Raw genomic sequence first — 26,796 nt, forward strand, 5'->3', positions numbered from 1 at the left:
GGCTCCGAACACCACCAGTGATGGAGGACCTCCATTGCTGCCCCAAACGCCAGTGGTGTAACAGAGATGATCTAAAGTCAGGCCCTCATTGCCAATAGGTCATACTTGCTGATGAAGGGAATCTGGAACGTGGGGTGTGTGGGAGAAGCAGCTCAGAAAAAAGCTTGACAAAGTAATTATGTGGATTGATTAAGGCAGAAGAGTGATGCACAGTGGCCAGTTTATCAGGTACATCTCAGCTCATAAATGCAAATAACTAATCAGCCAATCATGTGGCAGGAACTCAATCCATAAAAACATGCAGATATGATTAAGAGGTTCAGTTTTGTTCAGAAGAATTGAGAAGAAATGTGGCATCAGCGATAAACAGAAAATCATCCGGTGAGTGTTGGTTCTGTGCATGCAAATGCTTGTTAATAAGAGAGGTCAAAGGTGTTACAAACTACTGCTTTTTTAAACAATGCTTTTTTAAGACTTGCAGTTTTTAACAGACTCATTTGTCTTAGTACAGTATGTGCTGGTTTGTCCCCACTCTCTGGAAGAAAGCGGTATTGCAGTTAAACAAATAGTTATCACCTTCCTCATTTTTCCTCATTTACATTAACAAACAGATGTCCAAGTGTACTTAACAAAGTGGCCTCTGAGCATAACCCTTCTGCCTTAAATAGATCCAGATAATGACCTTATCAAGCTTATTCTGAGTCCTCTGGAGTACCAAGAGAGAAAGATTTCTGTTTGGGCCTTGTGGTTTGGCTTTGAAATTTGATATCTGCATAGGTGGTGTTGTCCTCATACATAACAGAGCGTCCTGCTCTTGACTTCCTTTTAAATTTCATGTTTGCATACACAGTTCCATTTTCATTGTCAGCCGACTGGGCAGCTGTCTCATTGTTTCGAGCATGGTGTATATCTGCATAAACGATGTTTTCTTCCTGAAATGACAAACAAATTCCAAGATCTATTTTATGTCTGATGAATGTGGAAGGTGAGAATGTGAAAAATTACTGGGAGAAGGCAGGATAATAGGGTGAGAAGGAAAATAAATCAGTCATGATTGAAGTGCCAAGAAGTCTTGATGGGCCAAATGGCCTAATTCTGCTCCTATACCTTATGGTCTATGGTCTTGTGGATATTTAAAATTATTTATCTTATGTTTATAGCTTGACTTAAGCTCTCATCTGTAAGTAGAAACATGTTCACTATTCTATAATTTGGATACTGTTGCAGACATATACCAGATCATCCTCAGTTTTCTGCATTTAAATAAACTCTGATCCTTTCAATAAGCTTGTAGAATGTAATTTTTCAGAATGTTTGATAACGGTTTATGACTGAGTGGCAGTGATCCTTAGTGAGGACCCATTACTAAATGTACAACAACCGCATGTTGCTTCACAACAACAACACACTAAAGCTGGTCCTAGATGTTTTGCAAGGGTTCAGCAAGAGAAGAGAATGAAAATGAATTTGGAATTATTTGGGCAAAATGCAATACACTTATGGTTTACAGTCTAAATGGTTTGTCGTAGGAGGTTAATTGATCAGATGGGTGTAATTGGGTGGCTGGTGGGCTGGAAAGACCTGTTACTCTGCTGTATTTCTAACTAACAAAAGTCAGGAGGACAGAATTGCTGGAGTTCATGGGATTAAATCCAGTGTGTGGGATTTGGGCAGCTGAAGCTACTGACATTGGTGGTGGGATTCAGAGACTGGAGGATGCACAAGAGGAACACACAGTTCTCTGAGGGTACAGTTCTTGGAGAGAAAGTGATGCCAACAAGGGAAAATGTACAGCAGAGCAGAATCCTTCAACAGTCTCCACCCTGCAGTTACCTTTGGGAATAAAAAGGCAAATGATAATATTGAGAAAACAGTTGAAGCTCTTTGATAATATTGAACCCAATCATTCAATAATGAAAAAAGTTAAATCAATTGGGACATTAATTAAGAAGGTAAGAATAACCAGCGAGCTGAAAATAGTAGAAAATATCACTAACAAAGATTGTTCATAAGCATAGTAGACAATAGACTATTCACACTGGTGTCAGGATTGAGGGGTAGAGTGAGAAAGTGGGTGGGTGAGGTCAGCACTGAACAGATATTTACTTATTCAGAGATACAGCATGGAAACAGGCCATTCTGGCCCAACAAGAGCACATGACCCAAATAAACCAAAGTGACCAAACTCGAGCACCCAGAGGAGACCCACACGGTCACAGGGAGAACATACACACTCCTTCCAGACAGGAGCAGAAGTGAACTCAGGTCGCTGTCGCTGCAATAGAGTTACGCTAACCACTACCCTACCGTGTCATCCCCAATTTATTATTCCGAATAGACCTGCCCTATTTTTTCTGATTTCACATCTGAGTTTGAGATTCAGAGGGAATATACAAAATGTAAACTGGAAAGTCATTGAAACCAAAGGGAGATTTAGACAATTCGACGTTCCATCTCTAACAGCAGAGAACGGACCAATCTCACTCTTCACCATTCAGTAATGAAAATCCAGCCTGGAGCCACTTCGAAGAGTACTCAAATAAAATATTATAGATACACTTAAGGAAAAGCTCGATAAACATCATAGAAAGTGACAAATAACTATAAGGATATGCTGATGGGAGTATGTTCAGAGGATTCTGTAAAATATTGATATGGAATGGCCTAGTGGGGATGAATGACGTGCAAACTCCCATGCATTCCAATTGTTAAACATGCTGAAGCATTCGGACAATTTATGCATAGAAACATAGAAAATCTACAGTGCAATACTGGCCTTTCGGCCCACAAAGCTGTGCAGAATATCTCCTTACCTTAGAAATTGCCTAGGGTTACTCATAGCCCTCTACTTTTCTGAGCTCCATGTACTTACCCTGGAGTCTCCTAAAAGACCCTATCGTATCTGCCTCCACCACCATCGCCGGCAGCCCATTGCATGCACTCATCACTCTGTGTAAAAAAAAACTTACCCCTGACATCTTATAATTACAAGCACCTTAAAACTGAGCCCTCTCGTGCTAGCTATTTCAGCCCTGGGAAAAAAGACTGACTATCCACACAATCAATTATCACCATACCTGGGTTTCATTGTTGCCTCCTCCATGATGTGTGTTGTGCTTCCATTCTGCAAAATACAACATTACTGGTAAAAAGTCCATGTCAGGAACAGATAACAACATTTATATATATACACATACATACATACACATATATATATTTATGTGTGTGTGTGTGTGTGTGTGTGTGTGCGTGCGCGTGTGTGTGTGTATAAAAAATATACACACACACACACACACACACACACACACACACACACACACACACAGTACAGAGTAGACACTTGCAGCCCTTTGAGCTACCATGGCACACAATATAATCTCAGAACTACAGACCACACCAACCCCAGCTGCATCGCAATAATGATTCTCCACACAGAGCAAACCTCTGCTCTGGTTAATGTACAATATTCAGAAATGATCATATTGTTTTCTATCCCACCTTCTGTGCTACTGAAAACTGAGTTTTTCCATTTTGAACATTGTAATGAAGCATTTGGATTTGAAATTTTAATTTTCTTTTTATTACTACAAATTCTGTCCGATCTGCTGCAATTCTACTGCATTTCCTGCAATGTCTGTATGTGTTTTTTGATAATATCTCCCCTTCACAATATGCTGAATCAGATTACCGGACAATACTTACACTGCCCCATGAACATCTCACTGATTTCTCCAGGACTCTGTGGCAGATTGTCCCTCAGGCAGAAGGAACAAACTGCCCAAAATAAAAATCTTCTCATTTTCCAAATGGCCACAAAGCCACCTTTTGAATTCAACATTGAGATCAACAATTTCATACAGAATCCAAATGTCCTATCCTCAATTAACATGCTGAGCGTTCCTCGCATTTTTCTGCTCTTATCTCAGGTATTGATCACTTTGGGAATTTCTCTTTGGAAAAGAATGCACTTCTTTTGTTCAGATCTTTGCAACGAACAGTGACTGATGAATAATACTATGCTGAAAGTAATCGTCTGGTTTGTTGGGAGACAGAGAAAGAGAGGGGCCAGGAACTACATCACAGGGAGCAGTCAAATTATTAGTTATAATTTTCAGCCATTGAGCTACATTCTGTCAGCCGATGAGTTGAAGGTTGCAGGGGGTTTATTCTCCAATGATCAACTCCATTTCCCCGTCTGATAATAAGAGCCAGAAATCATTGTACGCTCAGTTCTCTTCACTGGCTACAAAGTCTATTTCAGGGACAGAAGATTATTTATTTGTTTGTTTGGTGATACATCACAGAATTGGCTTTTCTGAGCCTTTGACCCACGCCAACTCATCAATCCTGAGAAACCTGAATAAACTTAACCTAATCATGGGACAATTTACAATGACCAAATAACATAATCTCTCCCAATTCCCGCACATCTGCCCTCACCCCATCCGCCCACCACCCCACCAGCCTCCGGATACAACATACAATTCTCCATAACTTCCGCCACCTCCAACGGGATCCCACTACCAAGCACATCTTTCTCTCCCCCCCCTTTCTGCTTTCCGTAGTGATCGCTCCCTACACGACTCCCTTTTCCACTCGTCTCACCCATGCCTTCCCACCGATCTCCCTCCTAGCACTTATCCTTGTAAGCGGAACAAGTGCTACACCTGCCCTTACACTTCCTCCCTCACCACCATTCAGGGCTCCAGACAGTCCGAAAGGTGAGATGACACTTCACCTGTGAGTAGGCTGGTGTGGTATACTGCATCCCGTGCTCCCGGTGTGGCCTTTTATATGTTGGTGAGACCCGACGCAGACTGGGAGACCATTTTGCTGAACACCTACGCTCTGTCCACCAGAGAAAGCAGGATCTCCCAGTGGCCACACATTTTAATTCCATGTCCCATTCCCATTCTGATATGTCTATCCATGGCCTCCTCTACTGTCAAGATGAAGCCACACTCAGATTGGAGGAACAACACCTTATATACCAGCTGTGTAGTCTCCAATCTGATGGCATGAACATTAACTTCTCTAACTTCCGTTAATGCCCCTCCTCCCCTTCTTACCCTATCCCTGATATATTTAGTTTTTTTTCCCCCTCCTTTTTTTTCTTTCTCGCTCTGCCCATCACTCTGCCTGTTCTCCATCTCCCTCTGGTGCTCCCCTCCCCCTTTCTTTCTCACTAGGCCTTCCGTCCCATGATCCTTTACCTTCTCTAGCTCTGTATCCCTTTTGCCAATCACCTTTCTGGCTCTCAGCTTCACCCCACCCCCTCCGGTCTTCTCCTATCATTTTGCATTTTCACCTCCCCTTCCTACTTTCAAATCTCTTATGATCTTTCCTGTCAGTTAGTCCTGACAAAGGGTCTCGGCCGGAAACGTCAACTGTACTTCTTCCTATTGATGCTGCCTGTCCTGCTGCATTCCACCAGCATTTTGTGTGTGTTGCTTCAACAGCTATGAACTCCCTGGATTTTTGACTGAAATTGCACAATGGGACCTTTTTCAAAGTTCAAAAGTCTGAAGTAAAATTTATTATCGGAGTACATATATGTCACCATATACAACCATAAGATTCTTTTCCTTCTGGGCATAATTGGCAAATAGTGACTGTATACCGGATCGATGTGCATAGAAGATAGCAAACTATGCAAACATTCCACCAGCATTTTGTGTGTGTTGCTTTAATTTCCAGCATCTGCAGATTTCCTCGTGTTTGCCATTGGCACTCCAATCCCGGCTTTTTGTTGACAGCAGCCAAATCAAGTTCCTTAAGATTCAGCAGCCAGCTATCATATTCATCATGAAATAATTAAAGAAAAGAAAGAAACCTACCCCCGTTTCTTCTCTTCAGGCAACAAAGTAGACAAATGACAAGTAGTATGAGAAGACTCCCAATGACACTGAGCACAATTATGTAAATAGTCCTGTGGTAAAGAATAGGAAAGGGTCAGTCCTGGTTCATCACTTATTCTTGGCCATTTGTTAAGTCTGGCATTTACACAGCATTTTTCATGAGCTCAGGTTGTCTGCAGCTCAGAAAATGATCATTAGACAATGTTGACAGAGTGGGAAATTGCAACAGCCAATCTGCTCACTCCAAAATCTCACAAGTAGAAATGTGATCATGGCCAATGATAGTGATGTTGGTTAGAGAGTAACTACTGTTCAGGCCATTTGGGAATCCTAGGATGTTTCTTTACAAACATTTCATCAGAACACTTGTATAAAAAGATTGATTGGTGGCTTCTTCTCTGACAGACAGCATTGCCGACCATGTAGCCGAACCTCTTTTTTGAACGGCTTCCATGGTTTTCTTTGTACCGTGGTTGTCTGCAGTTTTGGTTGGCTTGGAAGAGCCAGGCTGAATGGCCTGTCATTCTAATATATAACAATGACTTTATGACTCAGGACATGAACTTCAACAGCTATAATTAAATTATTAAATATTTAGTGTAAGAAAATTATCTTTGACATCTGGACAAGAAAATCAGGAATGCTTAGTTTCCAATAGCTGATTTCATTGAAGTTAATCATGTAAAACATGTTTATCACAGTTAAAGAGAAACAAACTTCCCTCCCAACGGGGTCTATTTGAAACCACTTGTAGAGAGAACTTTACATTTACTTTACATGTTATTTGGTGTAGAGTCTTTGCTTCCTGTAGTCGTCACAGTATTTTCACAGATATAAATTGGACCTGTTAAAAGAAAATAAAATTAAATTTCATCTGCGTTATACTTGCAAAAACAAGAAAGTTCAAAAGTTGGACCAACAGTTACTTGAACATGGTGGACCAAAAGTGATCTACTACTCAATGAACATTTAAAGATTAAAGGTGAGATTTATTTGTCACATGTACATCACAACATACAGTGAAATGCATAAGTTGCATCAAAGTCCAACACAGAATACGTTCTGGGACCAGCCTGCAAATGTTCCATGCTTCCACTGCCAAAGTAGTTTGCCTACACATTTCTAATACTATAACGTGTTTTTCTTTGGAGCATGTGAGGAAACCAAAGCACCTGGAGGAACCCATGTAGTAACTGGGAGAACGTGTGTGTAAAATTTATGTCTGGCTTTCTGCATTTGCACTAGTGACAGATACCTCATTCCCAGAAGCTGTCATAAAATCCTGGCAACAATTTTCTCTGCATATAATTTCTCTGATCCTCTTGCTGGCAGGAGAGTTTCTACCCCTCCAGTGTGTATTCAGATATTTGATTAACTCTCTTCATTTTTGAAGCATCTGTTCAAACTGCACAGTGTCATAGATTTAAGTACAAGAACAAAATGATGATCAATATTCCCCTGGAATTGTCCCCATTCCAGATCCTGTGGCGTGTGAAACATCCCTCTCAACATGTTGCAGCAATATAGGACCCTGGTCAGACTGTACTTGGAGTACTGTGCTTATGTCTGGTTGCCTCACTATAGGAAGGACGTAGAAAGCATAGAAAGGGTGCACAGGAGATTTACAAGGATGTTGCCTGGATTGGGGAGTGTACCTTATGAGAATAGGTTGAGTGAACTCAACCTTTTCTCCTTGGAGTGACGGAGGAAGAGAGGTAACTTGATAGAGGTGTACAAGGTAATGAGAGGCATTGATCATGTGGATAGGCAGAGGCTTTTCCTCAGGGCTGAAATGGTTAGCACAAGAGGGCATAGTTTTAAGGTGCTTGGAAGTAGGTACAGAGGAGATGCTTTTTTTTATTTTTTTATTTTTATGCAGGGAGTGGTGAGTGCATGGAATGGGCTGCCAGCAGCAGTGGTGGAGGCAGAAACGATAAGGTCTTTTAAGAGACTCCTGGATGGCTGCATGGAGCCTAGAAGAATAGAGAGCTATGGGTAAAGCATAGGCAGTTCTAAGGAAGAGGCATGTTCAGCACAGCTGTATTGTGAAGAGCCTGTATTGCGAAGAGCCTGTATTGTGCTGTATATCTTCTATGTTTTTAATTCTATCCATCCCTCAGCAAATATTTCACGCATTAAATAGACCTCTTAGAAGCTTTTAGAAGATCAAGCATCACATTCAAAGCATATTGGTGGATCAATTAGATCCAAGGAAATGTGTCCTGTTCATCAAAAGCAGCAAAGCTGACTATTTGAAGTAGCTTAGAATTCAATTAAAACATTGAAAATATAGAACATGAGCAAGTTTGTAGAGAACATATATACCTACCTGAAAATTCCTATAGGTACAGGAAGAGATTAATTGAAAAAATAAGGAGATCTAACAGACTGAAATGGGGGAATTTATCCTGGGCACAAAGATACACAGGACCAATTCAATGCATTGCTTTTGTGTTTTGTCCTTCTTCAGCACATTTCCTGATACCAATGTCAGGCTAATTACTCTATAATTTCCTCTTTTTTTCCTCTACCTACTCTTAAAAATAGAGTGGTTAGCTTCTCTCTAATCCATTGAAATTAAAAATGGCCAATAATGCATCTCTATTTTGCTTGTGCCAATTCCTCATGTTCTCTGGGATGTAGAGTATAAGAGCCTGGAGACTTATTGGTTTTCAATCACATCAGTTTTCCATCACCTATCCTCAATTATTGGTGATTACCTACTTTCTGCCTTGCAATAAACCAAATGATTTCCGGAAATCAGTCTGCTGATCCTTTGCTCGCCTCCTTCCACAACAAGGAAATCTTTCATCGAATCAAATCTGCACACAATATCTGTGGCCCAAGAGCATGGAACATGTCAGTGTCTGACCTATTTAAGCTTTGGTCCAGAATGGAAAGGTTGAGTATGAGCCAAATCGAAGCAGCAGGACCCAGGCATGACAGTGTATTGAAGAGGCAAGGACTGGGTCCGAGAGCAAGGAACGATCTGTTGTTTGGCTGAATTCAGCAGCAGGCCAGATTGAAAAGATCAGGGTGACAGGACTGGACAAGAGGGATGGGCTGATGTGAGGCTAACTGCTCCTCAAGGATTACTCGTCTCTGCGCTGAACTGAGGCTGTGGCCGACAACTAACGGGTCCTAGATCAGCTGTGATTGGCTTCATGGCTGTGGACTCACTTGTATGAACTTCAGTCCTGAATGTTATTTGCATACTCTTACTATTTGCATGATTTGTTTATTTTTCTCTCTGCACATTGGGTATGTGATGATCTTTTTTCAATAGGTTCTATTTGTTTTGTGGCTGCCTGTAAGGAGACAGATTTCAAGGTTGAATACAGTGTGCATACTTCGATAATAAACGTATTTTGTACTTTGACCTTTGGTCCTAACTAATGAAAGCCCTGTAACATTACAATTTTTCATGCTTGTTCCTTTACTCAGATCTTCTCTCTGAAAGACCAGATACAATTTGCATTCCTTATGCCCTGCTGCATCTGAATGTTTCCCTTCAGTGAAAGATGTACAAGGACACCCAAAACCCATTATATTCTCACCTTTTCTATTCTATTGCCATCCAGTAGATGGTAATAGAGTCATCTACTACATTCCTGTCATTGCCATAGTCTTAAAAATACTAATTTATTTTGCCCAAGTATTTCCATTTTGCTGAATAGTAAGACCAAATTCAAATGGTCCAAGCCCCCAGTAGTTTAGTAGTCAAATGGTTCCCATATAACCCTAGCCTGTCCGATAAATTTTCTGTGCCTGAAACTGCTCATCATAGAATTCATTTGAATTCAATCTTCCTACACTTGCGCTTGATGACCCAGTGAACAAGGATACACAGATTTTTGAGGTCACATCTGCAATTCCATCTACAAGGAAATGATGTGTGGGTTTTCAGGACGCAGACATTTACAATCCATGTGGTCTCTGTACTGTTTATCAAGATACAACTGCTTTGATTTTATGACTCATTATGGTATCAGAAAATATTGATAAAAGTCTTCAAGGAGCCCTGCCATGAGAAAGCAGCACCCATCATCAAGGACTGCTAAAATCCAGGCTATGCTTTCCTCTCACTGCTGCCATTGAGATGGAAATCTCACAGCACCAGGTTGAAAAGCAGTTATTATCCTTCAATAATCAGGCTTCTGAACTGATGCGGATAACTTCGCTCACTTCAACACTGTGCTGATTCCACAACCAATGGACTCATTTTCAAGGACCCTACAACTTATGTTCTCAACATTATTTATATATTTGCTTGTTAATAATTTGTTTCATTTGTATTTGTACAGTTTGTCTTCTTTTGCAACATTGGTTGTTTGCCCATCTTTGATGTGTGTTGTTTTTAATTGATTCTGTTTTATTTATTTGTATCTACTGTGAAAGTTTCCACGGTGAACGTTTTCAGGAAAATGGATCTCAGGGTAGTACGTGGTGACATTTATGTAATTTAATAATAAATTTACTTTGAACTTTCAAGTGGGTTACTTTGGAAGGACTATCTTAATTAATGACGTAAATATAACCAGATAAGACACATTCACACCCAGCCAATGAGAGCAGATCAGAGACAGGAGACCCTGTGGTGAGTGACTCACATTTGAACTGCTGTGCTGAAAGGCTTTTCATTCTCTGAAAGGTGGTGACAACATACACTCCATGCTCCTGAGTGAAGTTCCAACAACACAAAATCCAGCACTCATCAGTCATTCAGTTGTACTCCATCGACCATCATAAAGAATCAAACCCTGCACCACTTACCCATGCCATTGACTTCAATCACATATCTGCAGGTGCTGACACTATTGGAGATGGACACATTGACCATTTTACTGGAATTTTCTCCAACAGCATTTGAGGCTTTGCAATAATACAGATGGTTGTATTTTAAGGATTCGCAATGTAGATCCAGTTTGTTGGTGTCAGAGATATTTGAATCTACAGATGGTGTCTTTTCATACCAGGAGTACTGAATGGGAAGGGATCCATGGACAGACTTGCAGGACACTGACACAGAGTCCACACAACTTGAGCCATTTGTTGGTGGTGAAAAAAGAAGCCTAGGAACAGACGGGGGTTCTGTGGAAAAGAATCAGTGAACATCTGAAAATCAAACACACTGAACATTTCAGCAGATTTATATCTCAACCAAGACCCACCAGTTTGGAATCTCAGCAGCTCTTCTACCTCTTTATGTCTCTGCATCCTCACAGCTGTCCGAACGGCAATGTCTGGCATTATCCCAAAACACAACATAACTCCAGATCAGGACAGCAGTGATGACTCTGTGTCAGTCACTCTCGCTCAGCAGGAATGAGACAGTTTGAAGTGGCACCTAACAGCTTGACTCTGCAGAAGCAGCATTTGTGAGTGTCCAGAAAATCTACCCATAATGTGAAAGTAGAAAATTGTTAGATATGTACAAAATAAATGGTGACTTGAGGGAGAGAGTATAATTGTGATTGTTTCAGTGGCCTACTGCAGGAAGGGAACCTACATAGGAGCAGAGTTAGGCCATTCAGCCCATTGAGTCTGCTCCACAGAAAATGGCGTCGTTACGTCTGGAGATGGATATCTGTTATTTGTTAAGTTGGGATCCGTGCACAATCCTGATTTGATGGAGACAGATGAAAGAACATGGAGGAACATCTGGAGAAACTTCTGAAATGCCAGCTTCGTTGCCGCTGCTACTGTGCGGTCTGGAATCTCCGGAGGAGAAGGCTTCCGAGACCTCGGCTTTGCTCGTTTCGGTGGCCGGGACGAGGTCGAATGCGCTCAGCAGAGGATGGCACTCGGGAGGCTGTATTGGAGGGCCTGGTCGGAGGCTTGAAGTTTTTGTACGGACTCAGAGTCTGCTGTCGTCAGGTACTTCCAAGGCATCAGCTGTCGGTGCCTGGAAGTTTATGGCAGGGAGAGGTACTCCCTTTTGCTGCCTGATATCACGACTATTGGAGTCGATCAGGACTAGAGACTTTTTTAAAAACCATGCCCATGGTCTGCTTTTATCAAATTACGGTATTGCTTTGCACTGCTGTAACTATATGTTACAATTACGTGGTTTTGTCAGTGTGAGTCTTTGGTTTGTCCTTTTTTTTAATTTTGTGATATCACTCTGGAGGAACATTGCATCATTTCTTAATGCATGCATGCATTTCTAAATGACAATAAACGAGGACTGAGTGTCCTCATAATCTAATGACTGATTTATTATCCCTCTACGTCTATTCTCCTGCCTTCTCTCTGTAACCTTTGTCACCTTATAATCAATAACCTATCAAGCTCCACTTTAAATATACCCACAGCTGACTGTGGCAATGAATACCACATATTCATCAGCTTCTGGCTCAAGAAATTCCTCCTTAACTCTCTTTTAAAGGATGTCCGTCTATTCTGAGTCTGTGCCCTCTAGTCCTAGATGCTCGTACTATTGGAAACATCCTCTTCACATTCACTGAGATTTTCAATACTCGATAGCTTTCTATGAGATCCTCCCTCATTCTTCTAAACACCAGCAAGTACAGGCGCAGAGCCTTAAAACACTGCTCATACATTAGTGAAGTTTGATGTCACCTGGAATTTAATAGCTGGATTTCTTTAGAATTGATGTACAGGGAGTTCTTCGGAAACAAATCCATTGCTCCCTGAAAGTGGCAACACAAGTGGATATAATGGTAATGAAAGCATTCAGCATCTTTGCCTTCTTCATTCTATATGTTGGATACTAAAGCCAAAAAGGCATTTTGCAGCTTCATAAAACATTGATTAGGTCACATTAGGATCATAATATGCATTTCTGGTTGCTACACAAAAGGAAGGATGTTGAGGATTTGGAGAGGGTAAAGAGGCTCACCACGATGTCACCAGAGGTGGCATGGTAGCACAATGGTTACCACAATGCTTTACAGTCCCAGCGACCCGGGTTCAATTCCTGCCACTGTCTGCAAGGTGTTTGTACATTCACCCCATGACTGCAAGTGTTTTCTTTTTTCTTTCTTTCTTTCTCAATCTTTTTATTATTATTAATAATATGGACAAAATACAAATGATATATTAATAAAGAAATTACAAACATACAAATTCCATTACAGATGAAAAAAGATATAAACAATGGTTACAGTATAAATGAGTTTACCAAAACATGAACCATACAGTATATGTATGAACATGGTAAGTCTAGATATTTCATAATATGATATAAAAAACAGAAAAAAGAAAAAAATAATGCAAAATTAACTAATCTACTAATCTAATGACTAATAAAGAAGAAAAAAGAAGCAAAAAAAAGGAGAAAAAAAAGAAACGCTGGTAGAAAAAGAAAGGGCTGTTTATAATATCTCACAAGAATACATAATCATCAATGTCGTCACCTCCAGTCCTCTCAACATACATAAGCTAAAAGCTGGAAAGTCAAATGAACTTGGAACAGGGTCATATGACATCATATGAAAATATTGAATAAATGGTCTCCATATCTTTTCAAATTTATTCAAAGTATCAAATACACCACTTCTAATTTTTTCTAAATTTAAACTTAACATAGTTTGAGAGAACCAATTAAATACAGTGGGAGGATTAATTTCCTTCCAATTCAACAATATAGATCTTCTCGCCATCAGAGTTAGAAATGCAAACATTCGACGGGCAGAAGAAGATAAATGCAGTGGGTCCATCATTGGTAAACCAAAAATTGTGGTAATAGGATGAGGTTGTAAATCAATATCCAAAACTGCAGAGATAATATCAAAAATATCTTTGCAATATTTTTTCAAAAGCGGACATGACCAAAACGTATGAGTTAAAGATGCGATTTCAAATTGACATCTATCAGAAATAGGATTTATATAAGAATAAAAATTAGCTAAGTTATCCTTGGACATATGGGCCCTATGTACGACCTTAAATTGTATTAATGAACGTTTGGCAAATATCGAAGATGTATTAACTAATTGAAGAATTCTATCCCAATTCTCACTAGGAATAATAAGATTAAGCTCTCTTTCCCAATCATTTTTGGTCTTATAAAGGGGCTCTGAATGTATCTTAATAATTATACTATAAAGTTTGGAAATAAGCCCTTTTTGAAAGGGTCTAATTCAAATAAACTCTCCAAAATATCTGAAGGCACAAAATTTGGAAACGTAGGAAGTACAGTACTTAAAAAATGCCTAATCTGTAAATATCTAAAAAAATGAAATCTAGGCAAATTATATTTATTGGATAATTGCTCAAAAGCCATAAAACAATTGTCCAAAAATAAATCAGAAGATCTTAGCAATCCCTTAGTTTTCCAAGCCGAATGAGCTTGATCTATAATGGAAGGGTGGAAAAAGCAATTAGATACAATAGGACTATTTAAAACGAATTGAGTCAACCCAAAAAATTTCCAAAATTGAAACCATATACGTAAAGTATGTTTAACTACCGGGTTTTCAATTCGTTTCGGCAATTTAGAAAGGACAAAAGGGAGAGAAGTCCCTAAAATAGAACCCAGAGCATAACCTGATACAGATTTAATTTCTAAACTCACCCAATGAGGGTCAAAAGATCCACCCTAGTCTTTCAACCAACATAACAAATATCTAATATTAACTGCCCAATAATAAAATCTGAAATTAGGTAATGCTAACCCACCTTCCTTCTTTGTCTTCTGTAAATATATTTTACCTAGCTGGGATTTTTATTCTGCCATATATATGAGGAAATTTTTGAATCAACATTAGTAAAAAAAGATTTTGGAATAAAAATTGGTACCGCTTGAAAAATATATAAGAACTTAGGTAAAACAACCATCTTAATAGCATTAATACTGCCTATTAGAGATAGAGATAATGGTGACCACTTAGTAAACAAGCCTTTAATCTGATCAATTAAGGGTAAAAAATTAAACCTAAATAAATCTTTATGGTTTTTTGTGATTTTGATCCCTAAATAAATAAAAGAGTCATTAACTAATTTAAAAGGTAAATTTCCATATATTGGGACCTGTCTGTTCAAATGAAACAATTCACTCTTATTAAGATTTAACTTATACCCAGAAAACTCACTAAATTGAGACAACAATGATAAAACTGCAGGAATAGGTTTCTCAGGATTAGAAATGTATAATAATAAATCATCTGCATACAAAGATAACTTATGAATGTCTGTCCCACGATTAATACCCAAAATATCATGTGATTTTCTGATGGCAATTGCCAAAGGTTCTGAAGCAATGTTAAATAGTAATGGACTGAGGACATCCTTGTCTTGTGCCCCGAAATAGGCGAAAAAAGGGAGATCTGTGATTATTATTAAACACTGAGGCTACTGGAGTGTGATAAATCAATTTTATCCAAGAAAGGAATGTCGGACTAAAATTAAACTTCTCCAACACATTAAATAAGTAAGGCCATTCAACTCTATCAAATGCTTTCTCCGCATCTAATGAAATCACGCATTCTGAAGTGCAATGTGAGGGAGTATAAATGATATTCAGTAATCTCCTAACATTGAAAAAAGAATAGCGATATTTAATAAAACCTGTTTGATCTTCTGAAATAATTTTGCATAATACCTTCTCCAATCTGGATGCCAGTAACTTGGAAAAAATCTTGGAGTCTACATTCAATAAAGATATTTGTCTATAGGATGCACATTCAGTAGAGTCTTTATCTTTCTTCAATATTAGAGAAATGGAAGCTCTATAAAAAGATTGTGGCAAATTCCCCAATCTAATTGCTTCCTCAAAAACCCTACATAACCAAGGAGAAAGAGTAGCGGAAAAACATTTAAAAAATTCTACTGTATACCCATCTGGACCTGGTGCTTTCCCAGAATTCATTGAGGAAATAACCCCTTTAATTTCTACGTCCATAATAGGAGTATCTAATATTGAAAGATCATCGGATGATAATCTTGGGAAATTTAATTTCCCAAGAAAATCACACAAGGTATTACGATCCTGAGGGAATTCAGATTGATACAGGGAGGTATAAAAGTCTTGAAATGCCTTATTTATCTCATCATGGTTAACTGTCAAATTCTCATTCTGCTGACGAATCTTAGTGATTTGACGTTTAACCGAAGCATTCTTCAACTGACTAGCTAACAGTTTACCTGATTTATCACTATGTGTATAAAAATCAGATCTGGTTTTCATTAATTGATTTTCAATCGGAGATGTAAGTAATAAACTACGTTCCATTTGAAGTTCAACCCTTTGTTTGTAAAGCTCCTTACTAGGAGTGATCGAATATTTCTTATCAATCTCTTTAACTTTATCGACCAATAAAAGAGTTTCCTTCTTAATGCGTTTTCTCAAACCAACGGAATAAGAGATAATCTATCCACATATATACACTTTAAAAGTGTCCCAAAGTGTTCCACAAGAGATATCATCCATGGAATTAGTTGAAAAGAAGGGATTGATTTGTTCCTTCATAAATTTAATAAAGTCCGGGTCCTGCAGTAAAGTAGAGTCAAATCGCCATTGTCTGGCATTAGAAACTGTAAGCGTAAATTTAATAGAAAGTTTTAATGGAGCATGGTCAGAGATAGCTATAATATCGTAATTACAACCGATTACCGATGGAATAAAACAAGAGTCAATAAAAAAAAAATCAATTCTCGAATAAGAATGATAAACATGTGAGAGAAAAGAAAACTCTTTGTCGTTAGGATGCCGAAATCTCCAAACATCAAAAACTCCATTATCAGTCAAAAAGGAGTTAATACAAGTGGCCAACTTATTGGGTAAAGTCTGAATAGATAAAGATTTATCCATCAAAGGATTTAAACAACAATTAAAGTCACCACCCATTATTAACTTATATTCATTTAGATTGGGTAAAGAAGTAAATAAGGACTTAAAAAATCAGGACAATCCACATTTGGAGCATAAACATTAACCAAAGCAACCTTTTTATTACAAAGTAAACCCATAACTAACAAAAATCTACCATTCAGATCTGAAAAGATATCGTGTTGAACAAATGCAATAGAGGAGTCAATAAAAATTGAAACTCCTTTTACTTTGGCATTCAAATTTGCATGATACTGTTGACCCCGCCAAAACCTAAAAAAGCAAAATTTGTCCTCCTTCCTCACATGAGTTTCTTGTACGAAAATGATATGAGCATTAAGTCTTTGGAATACTTTGAAAATCTTCTTTCATTTAATCGGATGATTTAAACCATTAGTATTCCAAGACACAAAATTAATGGTCTGAGCCATAATTCTAAAATCAACCCTTTGGTATAGAAAGAGTTAACCAACTTGTAAACTCATGCACCCGGAAGAGGAACAAAAATAAAAAGTGGACCCGGAAGTGACGACAATGCAGACATATTTGAAGTTCAAAAACAGCCCAAATGAGAAAACTAAAACAAACTGGTGAAACGAAAATAAAATTAGAAAACAAACAAAACCCCACCCCTCTCTGAAAAAGAAAAAAAAACACCAAGATATGGGGAGAAAAAGGAAAAAATGAGATCAACTCAACCCCCATGTCAGCGGAAGACCACTCTGTATATAAAGAATATATATATATTTAAAAAAAAAACCCACTTTAAAAATTAAAGTCGCTATACTAAAAACCATACCTCTAAATATAGTTAGTTGTAAAAAATAAGAATATAGTCACTAAAAGCTTATAAATTGGGCTACGGCCCAGACAAAACAAAAAATATTTAAGCAATGATAAGTGATGCATTGTAGGAAGAAGACGAGAGAAAAAAAAATAACGCCATCTTAAACAAAACCAAAGGTATTTTTCAAAAAAACACCATCTTAATCAAAAACAATGGCTTGCTTCTTTCCGTTACCGTTCGGATTGTGCCCGGGTTCTCATCCTTTAGACCTAAGAAACATGTCTGTTTGCATATCTTCAAAAATTCATGACAAACTCTTACATGTAAGTTCAAAAAAAAATAGCAAAGAAACTTTCAGTGTAGGTAAAAATAATCTGGATGAGGGTGATCAAAGGTTAAAAAAAAGTAAAGGTTATGGAGCGAATACAAGGGTTTTCTTTAGCTGCTCCGTTTTCATCCCACAGTCTAAAGAAGTACCGGTTGGTGGATTAATTAGTTATTGAAAATTGTCCAGTGTTTGGGCTAGGGTTAAATCTGGGGAAGCTGGGCAGCCGGGCTTGAAGGGCTAGATAAGCCAATTCCACCATACATCTCAATAAATAGATAGATAGATAGATAGACAATGAAAGAATGACTAAATAAATGTAACTGGGACTGGAGTGTTTAAGCTGTGGGCTGTAGTTGGACAATCTTGGTGTGTTTTCGCTGCAGAGTTAGAGGCAATAATTTGAAATGATAATGTAGGTGGCATGATTAATAGGTTGCAGATGACACTGTAGCGTGGTGGACAGTGGAGAAATTCATCAAAGTTTACAATGGGATCTGGTAAATAAACCATATTCAGCCGTATTACTCTGTGCTAGCAGGATCCACACACCCGAGCCTGTCCCATCTTGCTACATTTAATTCATCTCCCTCTCTTCACTACTACCACCAGATGGGAGATGGTGGAGTCTTGGGTCCCACAGCACTGGCTCCAAGATTAGTTTCACTCAAGTCAGCTCAACGAAACGGATTCACTTTCGTGGACTCTGCGACTCATGTTCTGTGTACTGTTCATTCTGTATGATGTGGTGGGGGGTATAAGAGACTAGAGGCACACACTGCCAGATTCTTTAGCAGTTGTTGCCCTGTAGCCTTCGGGCTCTAGGACTAGGCTTCACTCATCTTAGCACTGAACTAACTCCATAGCTGTTGAATCGCCTTCAGGGATTTGCGACTCATGTTCCATGTACTATTTGTTTACATATTTTTAGTATTTGCTTCATTCATCCTCTTTTGCACATTGCATGATTGTCAGTCTTTACTGTGTGTGGTTTGTCATGCATTCTATTGAGTTTCTTTGTTTTGGAGGCATCTGCAAAACGATGAATCTCCAAGTTGTTTATGGTGGTTGCACATCTCTCGACAATAAATTTACTTTGAACTTTGAAGTAGGGAAGTGGCCAAAGGAGTGGCTGATGGAATTGAATTCTCCCATTTTAGAGGGCCTGGAAAGGCAGTGTTTTCCACACAGAACAGTGTGTATGCAGAAAAGGCTGCCAGAAGAAATGCTTGAGGTGGGTACAAATACACCATTTAAAATAGATTTGGACAAGTTCTTGGCAGGACAACTTTAGAAGGATGTGGGCCAAATGCAGTGAAATGGGAGAAGCTCAGGAAGACACCGTGGACTTGGGCTGAATCTTCTGTTTCCATTACCTGTAACTCTCTGACTCTGCAGCATCCTCTCTAAACTAGAACACACTTTTGAAAGGTTAAATTCAGAATTCTATTCCATTGCATTGGTGTGACAACTTTTGGAATAGCATCTAATCAGTCAATTTCAAAGTTTAAAGTACATATATTACCAAAGTATGTACAGTATTCTATATACAGCCTTGAGGTTTGTCCCCTGACAGACAACCACAAAGCAACAAAACCAAATAGAACCCATGAAATAAACGGTCAAACACTCAATGTGCAGGGAAAAAAACTGATGCAAACCATAAAAGTAAGCAAATTATATTCAGAACTGAAATTCATGAAAGTGAGTCACAGACACAAAACTAGTCATCACTGCAGCCGATTCAGGACCCCTTTGATTCCAGGTCGCAGACTCAGTTCAGGACAGAGATAAGTCAGCCTTGCAGTGTTTCAAGCTGAACACGGGCCTGTCTCTTGCATACAACATGCATTTCTGTACTCTTGAAATTCTAAAGCTAATGATGACCGTAAGACATCAGAGCAGAATTAGGCCATTTGCCCCATACAGTCTGCTCTGCCATTCCATCATGGCTCATTTATTATTCCTCTCAACCCAAAACACCTGCCAACTCCCACAACATTTCACACTCTTACTGATTAACAAATTATCGAGCTTTACTTTACTTTAAATATATCTTCTTCAGTGACAAATTAAGCAAACTACTGAATAAGTTCATCCTCCATTTCTTTGTCCCTCATTATTAATTCTTCAGCATCATTACCCAGTTATCTGATATCCACTCTTGCTTCTCATTTACTATTCATATATCTGAAATTATTTTATATTGTTGGCTAGTTTTACTTCATATTTCATCTTTTCGCTCCTTATGGTTTTCCTTGCTGCCTTCTGTTGTTTTTGAAAAGCTTCCTTAACAAAATTTTTTGCTGTATCTGATGTCCTTCCTTCTGCTTTTATGGCAGTGTCGCTGTCTCACAACTCAACACGCATTCCAGCACCTTCAATGCAGAAGCCAGCTGTATGAATGGAATGCTCTCAATCTGTCTGGATGTGCAAGTCCAACTGTGTTTGAGGTGTTCCACATGTTCCTGGAAGAAGTGACAGTCTTAACTGTTCTCTGCAGTTTATTTCTACCCCATGGAGGCTGCAATGTGTAGCTTCTACAAATGCAAAGAAATTCCTTACCCTCACTAGAAGAGCAGCAGTAACAGAGTAACAAAAAGAAATATTTAAGTGTATCCTCACTTGAAATTTGAACTTACCAGTGTCATTGTTTTTCGGTTCATAATGACAGAACGTTCCATTGTTGAAGATTGTTACATCTACCATTCCACTGGATTTTTTTCCAAGGCTATTTGAGGCTCTGCAGTAATATTCATGGGTCTGCTTGTCTGAGGGTTGACAAGGTAGAACCAGTTCATTGGTGTCTGAGTTCTTTCGGTCCACAATTGAGTTTTTTACATGCCATGAGTACTGAATGGGAAGGGATCCTTGGAGAGACTCACAGGTCACTAACACTGAGGCCCTGAGATGTGAGACACTTGCTGGTGATGAATATCGAAGCACAGGAACAGACACAGGTTCTGTGGAAAGGAATTCAACAATCAGGCACTGAATAAACACCTGAAAATCAAGTACTCTACTGACAGTTTATTAGGTACACCTGCTCACCTGCTTGTTAATGCAAGTCCCTAATTACTCTATCATCTGGCAGCAACACAGTCCATAAAAGCATGCAGACATCATCAAAAGGTTCAGATATTGTTCAGGCAGAACATCAGAATGGGGAGGAAATGTGATCTTAGTGACCTTGACCATGGAATGATACTTGGTTCCAGAAGGGGAGATTTGTGTATCTCAGAAAATGTTGATCTCCTGGGATTGTCATGTACAACAGTCTCTGGAGATTAAAGAGAATGGTGTGAGAAACAAAAAATATCCCGTGAGCAGCAATTATGTGAATAAAATACCTTGTTAATGAGGGCGGTCAGAGAAGAATGGCCAGATTGGTTCGAGCTGATAGAAAGATGACAGGAACACAAATAACCATGTTTTATGACAGTGTTGTGCAGAAGAGCATCTGAACACACAACACATTGAACCTTGAAATGAATTGGACATAGCAGCAGAAGACCATAAAGATACACTCAGTGGCCACTTGGTTAGGCATAAGAGGTTCCTAATGAAATGGCCACTGAGTGTTTAAAGACACAACTTGTGAGTTATCCGTCAAATGTTTGGGAGGCTTTCAGGAGAAAATGAAATCATGACTGGGTTCAGTAACCTGCTGTAGAGACGGAAACATTTGGCACTGATATTAATGCAGAGAGAGTGAAGGATGGACAGGGTCTGGATAAAGATCTCGTAATCTGTGCTGAGACAGAGCAGAAGGAGGAGGAGATTGCTGTTCTTCAGACACATCCACGAGATTGGCATTTCTCCACTGTACAAGCTTAACCCTGAGATCAGCACATCGTCTCTCCCCAGGACATCTAATGCACTGATCCTTCCCAGAGGAAACATGGATGAGACATTTACTTTATGGAAGGCAGAAAGTCAATCCCTGAGAAACCTACCATTAGATACTTGTAAATGTACATTAAACATCGGATCAGAACCTCGTGTTGTAATTCCACATCTGTACCATCCTGTATCTCCAGAGTGAAGAACCTTCATAGTAACAGTAAATATTCCCTGTACCGACTTATCTGTGATTGACACTCGTCCACTCCGTCCGTGTTGCCCTTTTGTTTCCACTAAAACTGAACATAGGTTTGTCCATCCATGGCACCAATACTTTGCGTGCGAGCGGTACTTTGCTCCATAGTGACAATCGATTGTGATCGCTCTTCCCACAACTCCTTTTACATATTTCTCTGCCCACAATGCACCTGAAACTGAGAGAGGCATTTTCAGATTTGAGTTAAAAGGAACAACTGAGGTAAACAGACATCTTTGAACACGACTGTAAAAACATGTCCAGGTCACATTCAACACATGCAGCCCATGATGCCACAGCCAATGATTTTGGTGTGAAGTGCAATCAGTGCTGTTACTGTGTCAGTGCTCTCTCCCCTGTGTCAGTACATTGTGGGTTCACTTCCCACTCCAGAGTCCTGAGCAGAAACCCAGGGCTGACCTTCCACTGCAGTACTGAGGGAGAGCGGCAATTCTGAGTTTTCAGTTAACACTGATCATGTTTGTATTTCATATGTACACAAAGATACCAGTTAACTTATTTGGGATGGATGGAGCTGCTGTACACAGAGATTTGTGTGTGTAAGTTTCTTGTATTTCAGGGTTGAGTCGGAGGTTGGTAGGATCATTTGAGGGTATGTTTTAATTCTCTCCATGATGCCAATGACCTGAATCCTCCTCACTTACAGACAAGTTTATAAGCTGCAGAAAGAAACCCATCACAACGTTTGAAACTGTGACCTCCAGTTCTGATGGAAAGTTTATATTTTGTACCTGTCAAGAATTTCTATGTGTAGTTAGAAGGTGGTGCAACAGTGGTCGTAACCGCTTTAGTGTCTAGAAATCCAGGTGTGATTTCAGTTTCTGCTGGGATAAATTGAGAATTTAAATCTAATTAATTATTTCTGGAATTAAAAGCCACATGTCAATAATGATAATAATTGAATACCAGACTCTCAAAATCTCATCAAGATCAGAAAGACCTTTAAGCACAGACATCTCTCACCCCTCCCCACTCTGGTTTACCTTTGGCTGCATGTCTAGTAATGTTCTTTACTAATTGCCCCACTGGAATGGCCCAGGAAAAACACTGATATCAAGAGAATAATGTCAATTTTCATAGTGATTCTTGCAAAGTGAGATCAGATTCCAGCAATGGTAGTCCTGATGATTCCACTTAACAGCCTCCAGAACTTTTCTCCATCTGAACATTTTCTTCCTGTTGCACAGACGTGGTGGTGGATCAAACCCAGGTGCTGAACACGGGCGCGGAGGCTGAGGAGGGAGACGCAGTTGTAGCGAGTGTGCGAAGGGTCCCAAGAGTGATTTTTCCCTGAGTCTTGGTCTTGGTAGATTATTCCAGAACAAGGCTAGACTGAGAACTGATTGCTCTAAACACCATGGAGGGAGGTTACTTGTACACACGTTGATGAACAAACTGGCACCTTCTAGTACTGGTCACAGGACTCTTCGACTACTGTTTGATGGAATGCAGTTGTTCGTAATTATTGCAACCCGGGAATAGATTACGAACTAACAAGGTATTAAAGGCTAAATTCATGACTAAGCCAGCCAGGTGCCAGAAGGGACCATGATACTTCCCCCACTTGGCTCCACATTATTCCCCTTTTCTCCTTTTCTGCTTCCACCTCTCACCCAGCTCCAAACTCCAACCCTTTTCCTCCTCATTCTACTTGCCTGTCGTGCTTCATCCCTCCTCAGTCCCGAGCACCTAGTGGACCCAGTCTCACGCCTCACCCTCTCATATTTACACTGTCACCCTCTCCACTCACACCTGATGCAGGGTCTTGACCCAAATCATTGACAATTCCACTCCCACTGACAGAAGCTGCTTGACCCACTGAGTTCCTCCAGGAGTGTACTCTCAACTCCAGTTTCTGACACCTTTCGTGTCTACAGATATTCAAGTACTGTTCTGAAAATGGTGTACGATCCCCAAACCAACACTGATTATGCAAACGTCCAGAACAATTTGACACTCACCAGGTAGGAAACCGATCAGGAGAATCAATGTCCACATCATTTTACTTGCAGAGACCCAGCCAGGACCTGTCTGTCCTCAGAGAGAAATAACTGTGAAATAAAAATGAGGAAGAAGGCAGCAGGAAATTTGATCAAAAAACAAAGGGTGACGCAACCGGTGTGTGGTTCGTGAGAATCTGGAAAGCTTTTAGGTATATTTATCAAGATAGAAATACTTGAACAATATCTAAAGACTGAATGAAATGGTGAAAAGAGTTGAAATATTGGACACAAGCAACAGCAGATGTTCTAATCTGAAAGAACAGTAAAAGGCTGGAGGCATCCTGAAACGGGATTAATCTGAAATTTTGACAACTCTGCCTCCACAGATCCCACATGCCTCCTGAGGTTCATCCAGAAGTTTTATTTTTTGCTTAAATTAAAATATACTCACTAGAGTTTAGCAGAATGAGGGGGGATGTCATTGAACTCGATTGAATATTGAAAGGCTTAGTGAGAGTGGATGTGGAGAGGATGTTTCTTGCAGTAAGTGAGTCTACTACCAAACAGCACAGCCTCAGAGTACATGAACATTCCTATAGAATAGAAATAAGGAAGAATTTCTTTAAACTTAGGGTGGTGAATCTGTGGAAATCACTGACACAGATGGTTGTGAAGGCCAAGTCATTGGATGTATTTAAAGTGGAGGTTGATAGGTTCTTGATTCGTAAATGCATCAAAGGATACAGGGGAAGGCAGGAGAATGGGGTCGAGAATGTTTAATTCTGAGCGCATGCCTTTTGGGTCTTATGGTCTTCTAATACAGGCACCAGTCTGGTGAATCTCTTCTGCAACTTGAATTCTTGAATGCTCATTGATCGTCCTATACCAGACACCCTCTTCAACACCTACTTTACCATGTCCCTCTGTTCTGAATCTCGGGGAGTTATGGACTTGCACCCCAGGATTGGTACATCGTTCTGGACTTGCCTTGATAATACAATCAAACACGAGGAAGACATGACGTGAGTCCTGATGAAGTGATTCAGCCTGAAAGGTCGATTGTTTACTCTTTTCTATAGATTCTGCCTGGTTGGTTGAAATCCACCAGTGTTTTCCCTGTGTTGCCATAATTTTTGAGAACTTGCTGCTGAGGAGGGAGCAAAGTGGGAAATGGGTGTGGTGTAGAAGGGGCTTTTTATGCAAACTCAACATTCATACTTGGCTTCATTCTCTCTCCTCTTTGAACCTTGAAAGCTCATCTCTTCTGAATTCTATTCCATCTGTCAGTGTAATTTGGAGACCTCTGATGGGATTTCACTTTGCTTCAGTTAGATGTGTTGGGAAAACCTACTGAATGGAATTGCACATTCACACTGGTGTAAAATCCACATCAAATCCACTCTTAAAGGAAATCAACTCCTTTTGACTGTAAATGATCTGTGTGAGTAGCCAACCCCTGTAGCTTTTATTTCCCACAGAATAATAGAGCACTGTAAATAACACTCACAAAATGCTGGTAGAACACAGCAAGCCAGGCAGCATCTATAGGGAGAAGCACTGTCAACATTTTGGGCCAAGACCCTTCATCAGGACTGTAAACGGACAGTTAACACTTGTCAAATGAGAGAACATTTATATCTTTCCTATCTCACTCCCATGGTTTTGCTGACACCTGAAACTGCACACCTTTGCTTACCTTCTCAGTAGCTAGCTTTCCAATATCTCTGTTCATCTGGTTAGATCTTTCAATGTTACTCTAAGTGTGCTCTATCCAGGTTTATGCTGTACGATTCCCTGGGGCAGATGAAGTCTGAGTAGGGCTTCAGTAGAAGGTAAAACAATTCTCACATGTCACACATATTGGAGAAGTAATTCAGAATCAAATCTATGAAACCTTGACTATCTAAATCAATTCCATTGATGCTGACTGTCCTGCTGTTTTTCTCCAGCATTTTCTGTCTGTTGCTTTTGATTTCATTGGAATTTGAGGATTGAAGCGGTCCAAGAATGTGGCTGATTTATTTTATTTGCTCATTTTGCTTTTGTTTATAAACACTTAATTTCACATTGTATAAAATAGATAAAAGATAAAATAATTCAGTATACATAAAGAGCTTTTGTTACATTTGTTTTAGGGGAAAACAGTGGAGTATATCAGCCGTGAATGTATACCTGCTTAAATTCTGTACAAGTCTAGTATGAGTGCTATTTCTATTGTATTAGTCACAGCTGCCATCTGTTTAACGTTCACCTTTAGCAAAGGATGTGGTTAGAACATCTGTCTAATTCATATGTCTTGCCAAACAGAATATAGAGAAATATAAACGGATGTCACACATTGAGGGATCGTTCCTGTCTCTACATACAGACATGGCCCGTGTGAGAAGCGAGAGCCACTGAAGTGGGTCAATAGTTCACAGACTTTTATGTGAACAGAGATAGAGGGTACAAAACAATAAACACAAAGCCAAGCAGGACTGTTAGCTAAAACCCTCAAATGAGAAACAAAGACAACACTGCTCTGAAAGGAATAATTGAGTGTAAAACGTATACTGCTGGTCTTCAGAGTCAGTTGACCCGATAGGCTAGGCTGAATGGAAACAGGCAACGAAACATTGCTGTGCTTTGCTCACGTCTCAACAAGCACTAAGATGAAAAGAATGGACTTAAATGCCATCACAATTAAATGATAATTAACTGACATGTGCATATTCACCAGCACCACTGCTATCTCTGCTACAATGCTGAGTCCATGTTGTGACAGTTCTGGTCTCTTCCTGCATTGCCCCATCTTGGAAAACTTCTCAACAACCATGGTTCAATATGCTGATGAGAACAAGTGCAGAGATATAAAGCATCTTCAGCAATACATTTTTGTTTCAGCAACAAGATCAATAAACAATAACAATATAGCAAAAAAAAGTGAAAAGGCCATTGTGTTTAATCTTAATTCTAGTCCTCTTCAGACCTG

At 39.5% G+C, this 26,796-nt stretch overlaps 1 protein-coding gene across 1 annotated transcript; it reads right to left on the reverse strand.

The window, feature by feature from the left end:
- Positions 1-692: 692 nt before the first annotated feature.
- LOC132380890 (CXADR-like membrane protein) lies at positions 693-23,880 on the reverse strand. The gene is made up of 7 exons (XM_059949807.1): positions 23,844-23,880; positions 21,719-22,039; positions 10,632-10,949; positions 6,636-6,702; positions 5,838-5,929; positions 3,078-3,124; positions 693-932 (listed from the first exon to the last, which is right to left on the reverse strand). The coding sequence occupies exons 1-7, from the start codon at positions 23,878-23,880 to the stop codon at positions 693-695; spliced, it is 1,122 nt and encodes a 373-aa protein (XP_059805790.1).
- Positions 23,881-26,796: the final 2,916 nt, after the last annotated feature.

This window comes from Hypanus sabinus, chromosome 25 (genome assembly GCF_030144855.1).
Source record: "Hypanus sabinus isolate sHypSab1 chromosome 25, sHypSab1.hap1, whole genome shotgun sequence".
In the NCBI taxonomy this organism is placed as follows: domain Eukaryota; kingdom Metazoa; phylum Chordata; class Chondrichthyes; order Myliobatiformes; family Dasyatidae; genus Hypanus; species Hypanus sabinus.